The 5605-nt window shown below is 35.3% G+C and overlaps 1 protein-coding gene across 1 annotated transcript; it reads left to right on the top strand.

Moving 5' to 3' along the window:
• LOC147293341 (Transducin/WD40 repeat-like superfamily protein) lies at window positions 1-3194 on the top strand. Its single transcript, XM_086232982.1, has 2 exons — window positions 1-113; window positions 1943-3194. The coding sequence occupies exon 2, from the start codon at window positions 1997-1999 to the stop codon at window positions 3029-3031; it is 1035 nt and encodes a 344-aa protein (XP_086089108.1). The 5' UTR covers window positions 1-113; window positions 1943-1996; the 3' UTR covers window positions 3032-3194.
• Window positions 3195-5605: the final 2411 nt, after the last annotated feature.

Raw genomic sequence — 5605 nt, 5'->3', positions numbered from 1 at the left:
CGACGTTTTAACTAGAGAAACGCGAGTCCGCATTATAGTGAATGCGATTTTCATAGTTTCATGACAGGTAGAACGAAGAACCCTCTAGGGTTTGCCAGACAAAGCTCTACCAGGTATTCTCTCTCTCTCTCTCGTGAACCTAACAGAGCTCTGAAAGGCTTCCTTCATCACGTATATATATTTATTTTGTATGAAAATTTTAGGGATTTTTTTGTTTATGCTTTATAATAACCATTGAAAAGAGGGAAGAAAAGAAACTAGGGTTTGTGATTCTGATTTAATGGCTCTACTCTAGAGGGTTTTTGCTCGCTTCAATACTTTACATCATGGGCTTACTTGAATTTTGGTTTCTATTTTGTGCCTGAGATGTGAAATTGTCATAGATTGACTGCAAGACCTATGAGTTTGTTAATGAGCACTGGTTTATTCTCTTATTTATTTATTTTCGAAATTTTAGTTGCGGAATAATCAAGTACGGGTTGGCTTGTAGGATTTTTCCATTTAATTAATTGGCCCATTTGGTTCTAGAGATTTTTCCTAGGAAAAGAAATGGAATGGAATGTTGGGATAGAAAATGAGACTATTACTAAGATTTTGTACATTGTAAGATTCTTTACCCAGTTTCTGTTTTCCTAGGATTGTTACACACATTATGTTGTCAATGTAATTTTCTGTCTTTTTGTGGTTCTCTCATATTATTTGCTTTTAGCACCATTATTTAATTTTCTGTTTTTTGTGTTGTTCTCTGTATTCTTTGCCCTTAGCACCTTTCCCAAGTCGGGATTTCACAAAGTTGAAAATTTTTTGTATTCATCTTTGTTGTTTAGGGTTGAATCCATTTTGAGTTCTCAGCCTGTAAATTTGGGGTGGTTTCACTTATCAAAAGGAAAAAGCAAAAACTAGTAGATTTGTTTTGGTTTCAATTTAATTGCTTTGGTGAGGTACAAACTTGCAAATCCAGTTTCGTTAAGGCCACTCATGCTTAACTGTGGAATAATATTAAAGTCAGATGCAGTCACCTGCTTAATCTGGAGTTTTAGTTAAAGGTATCTAATAATTTTAACGTTACATTGCTACCCCTTTTGGCTTTTCTGTTACTCAATATTTTATTTAATTAGCTGTATGCTATTGGCTTAGTTTCTTTTTCTAGTGCATATGCCTATGCTTGAGCTCCTTTGCATTTCATGACTAAGTAGCTTGATGCATTTTTGTATGTATTGGTCATAACAAGGTTAGGGATGGTTGGGTTGTTGGTGTAATATGGTAGACAAATATGTTTTTTCCTCGCTCATGGAGTGGGGCTGTGTAGGAAAAAAAAGAGAGGCAAAGGAAAATCAGGATAAAGGGGAAGGGGTGGGGATGCAGTTGGTTAGGCGAACTGGGTTACGATTTAGTTGGGTGTTTTTGGGTTGTAGTTTTTTTCAGTTACTTTAGATAAATTTAGATCATATGTGCTTTGTTGTCTTGCTCATGGAGTGGGGCTGTGTAGGAAAAAGAGGGTCAAAGGAAAAACAGGATAAAGGGGAAGGGGTGGGGATGCAGTTGATTAGGCGAACCGGGTACATTTTGGTTGGGTGCGTTCAGGTCATGGTTTTTTCAATTACTATAGAGAAACTTAGATCATATGAGCCATCCATGTATTACATAACGAGAAAAATAAAAGGAGTGAGTGGACAGGGGTAGTTGCTCCCTTCATTTTTGTATACATGCAGTGGGTTAGAAAAATATGTGACTCAGTTTTATATTTTCATCTGGTGATTTTAAAATTTGGACATTGGCTTTACAGGGAACTGTTGCTTCCTGCCATCACTTCTGTTTTGTCGTACTGTTTATAAGCTCATTCTGCTTTTCCATACTTTTTTATTAGCTGATATCATGCCTGGGTTGTGATATGTCATTTAAGCTATGACATTTGTACTCATTTATTTAATTTCTATTGCAGGATTTGAACAAATAGAAATCAAATTGTTTGCTATTTGAATACCAAACAAAACCAATGATGCAGTTTGCTCCGAGTGAGGGTGAAAATGCTTTGTCTGTAGTTGGTCCAAGGCCAATGGAATTGTCTACATATACTGCTCGTCCAGCACCTGGGCCAAATGGAAAACAGAGGACATCTAGTTTGGAATCGCCAATCATGTTGCTGACAGGTCATCAGAGTGCTATATACACAATGAAATTTAATCCTGCTGGGACAGTTGTTGCCTCTGGGTCTCATGACAAAGAAATTTTCTTATGGCATGTTCATGGGGAATGCAAGAATTATATGGTTTTGAAGGGGCACAAGAATGCTGTACTGGATCTTCACTGGACAACTGATGGGTCTCAGATAGTATCAGCCAGTCCAGACAAAACTGTGGGGGCATGGGATGTTGAAACCGGAAAAAGAATAAAAAAGATGGCAGAACACTCTTCATTTGTTAATTCTTGCCATCCTGCTCGGAGGGGACCGCCTCTTGTTGTTAGTGGATCTGATGATGGAACTGCCAAACTATGGGATATGCGTCTGAGGGGTGCCATCCAAACATTTCCTGATAAATATCAAATTACAGCTGTAAGCTTCTCTGATGCATCGGATAAAATCTTTACAGGAGGTATTGACAATGATATTAAGGTTTGGGATTTGCGCAAGGCTGAAGTAATGATGACACTTCAAGGCCATCAAGATATGATAACAGGTATGTCGTTGAGTCCTGATGGCTCTTATCTTCTGACTAATGGAATGGACTGCAAACTCTGCATTTGGGATATGCGCCCATATGCACCCCAAAATCGCTGTGTGAAGATAATGGAAGGGCATCAACACAACTTTGAAAAGACCTTGTTGAAATGCAGCTGGTCACCTGATGGAAGCAAGGTCACGGCTGGCAGCTCTGATCGGATGGTCTACATATGGGATACTACATCTCGACGCGTCTTGTATATGCTGCCTGGCCACACTGGATCAGTCAACGAGTCTGTCTTCCATCCCAATGAGCCCATTATTGGATCATGCAGTAGTGATAAACAGATCTATCTAGGGGAAATTTGAATTGTATTGAAGAATTCTATATGTTGTGTTGGTGACTTAACAAATCAACTTGGAAGGGTTGTATCTTACTGTAGTTTCCAAATTTGAATTTTGACGTATGGATAGTGTATAAGCACTTTGATTAGAAGTTACACCATTTTCAAGTACTGTCACTGCTTATCTACATTTGGCATTTGTAGATTCTATGCTTACTCAGTCTACACCATTTTCAATTTGATGTTTCTTGGTGGAATAACACTAGTTCATTGTATTTTACTTTAGAAAACTACTCAAAAGGCCCGATAGCTTTTTAAGTACATTAAACCTTTCAGATGTTTTTGTTTTTTCTTTGGTAATATATAACTCTATGAACAAATTACAATGTTTTTTCAAGATTGCAAATGACGTAAAACCCAAGGATTAAATTGGAAAAATTAAACTACAAGGACCAAATGTAATTTTGAGTCAAACACATGGACTAAATATGTAGTTTATCCTTTTTTGTGTTTTTTGCATGTAGTTGCAGTGCAAGGTGTTTTTAGGTTAATAGAGATTATTTGGGAATGTGAGAGTATCTATGTGTTTATGATATAGGATTTATAATTTTTACTAGGGTATTGATCAAAAGATGAGAAATTTGTAGCACTATTTTGATATGAATGGAGTTACATAAACTTCTAGATTTAAATTATACGGTTAGGATTTAAACAATAAAAAATAAGAAGACTTGAGATACACTCCCTACAAATATGTAATTGCACTCCAAAAGCGGGTGTCACTACATAATACATTATTAATTTTTTTTTGTGAGCATTGAAACACACCACACAAGTCGTATCTTTAAAATTGAAAAACCTCTGCATTTAGACTTATAAATACATTAAGGTCCCGTTTGGATTGATGTATTTCAATAGGTGTATTTGGATTTGAAGAGCTCAAATCCAAATTCATCTATTTAGATTTAAATTAAAGAGAGGATTTGGATTTGGGCCAAATCCATGTATTCCAAATCAATGGGTGTTAATCTATTATTTCAAATGGGTGCTGCTATTTGCACACCTCATTTCCTCTTTTTGTACACATTTTCTCACTACACACCCCCCACAGTCATCTCACATTTGAATTTTCTCATACACACCCCTCCCAAGTACCAAAATACTCCAACATCATTAATCTCACCAAATTTCTCCCAACACATTCACCCAACCCAAATCTCACCAAACTTCTTTGTCTTGCAAGAGGACAGTCACTCCTGACTTATCTGTATGAGATTTGAGGCCAAGAACCATATCAGATTTGGGACAAGGTGGGTAGAAGTTATATCTTGCTTGCATCACAGCTTGCTCTCCAAAATTCTCCAAGAAGATGTCCTCTTCCAGTTTTAGTGACTTTACAATGGCCTTAAAGCAAAGCTCCATCAGACCTTTTCTTCGTAGCATATTCAATTAAGATCTCCCTACAAGAAAATGAATCAAAGCTAATTCACTATATAACCATGAAAGATCTTTTAGCATGTGTATTTATTTATATTTATAAAGTTTTTTATCTTTAAAATAAGTAATACACATATTGCCGTAATATTATTGAATAATCGTACCATATATGTAGTTAGAAGTCTTATAAAAAATTTCTCTATTTACTACTTTCATCACATCAGTCTGCATAAGTAACTGCATAAAAAAAATTCTTTTTCTAAATACACACTTTTTTATAGAATAATATTGATAATAAAAAAGAAAGGTTTTTCAGAATTAATATAAATAAAATCCAAGCTAAGATCAGTATTGGGCCTTTCTTAGAAGATTAGACTCCGGGCTATTTTCTTGGGCCGGCCCTTCTGGATAGTTGTTTGTTTTTGTGGTCTTAGACCTCCTTATGTCCAGAAACGAAGACCCCATTTCACCTTCTTTCCAAAAGCAAATACCCCATTTCACTAGAGTGAGGTTATGTAGACTACCCTCATCTGGTGAGTTGACCATCTTAACATATTTTGTCTAATTTTTTTCCTATTTTACAATTTGTTGTAAAAACATGAAGAAATCACCCAGATCTATTTGGTGGTTATCTACCGAAACATCCACCAATGTTCGGCAGATAAGTGTTGCATAAATACAAATATTTCGACAGATAATTGTCGAATGCCTTTTTCATTTTCATTTAATGGTTATCTACCGAAAAATCCACCAATGTTCAGCAGATAACTGCTGAATAACCACAAATATTTCGGTAGATAACTGTCGAATAACCTGACAAATAAAATTGAAATTTTTTGTTTTAAAGGTAAAATTGAAATTTTGAAATAAAATGGTCAATTCAGCAATTTAGAGTGGTCGGAATAGCATCACTCAGAATCTAATTTGCTGACTTGTTTTTTTTTTTTTTTTTTTCAATATTAGCAAAAAGAAACATATGCATATATTGGAATATTTGATACACAAGTAAGAATAACAAAGACCGGTCATTGATTTCTCTTTGTCGAATGACAATTGTCGATTAATAAAAAGAAGAATAGTATACTCTTTCAATAGAAAGAAGACAGTCTACTCTTTCAATAGAAAAAAGAATAGTATAGATATTTTTTTCTCTTTTTCATTT

Source organism: Dryas octopetala, chromosome 2 (assembly GCF_963921425.1).
Source record: "Dryas octopetala chromosome 2, drDryOcto1.1, whole genome shotgun sequence".
In the NCBI taxonomy this organism is placed as follows: Eukaryota; Viridiplantae; Streptophyta; class Magnoliopsida; order Rosales; family Rosaceae; genus Dryas; species Dryas octopetala.
The sequence above is the reverse complement of the archived record's forward strand: the minus strand, read 5'-3'. Positions and strand labels throughout refer to the sequence as shown.

Bases quoted from the DNA above. Each gene is read 5' to 3' on its own strand.
- LOC147293341 (XM_086232982.1), top strand. From the start codon at position 1,997: ATGATGCAGTTTGCTCCGAGTGAGGGTGAAAATGCTTTGTCTGTAGTT.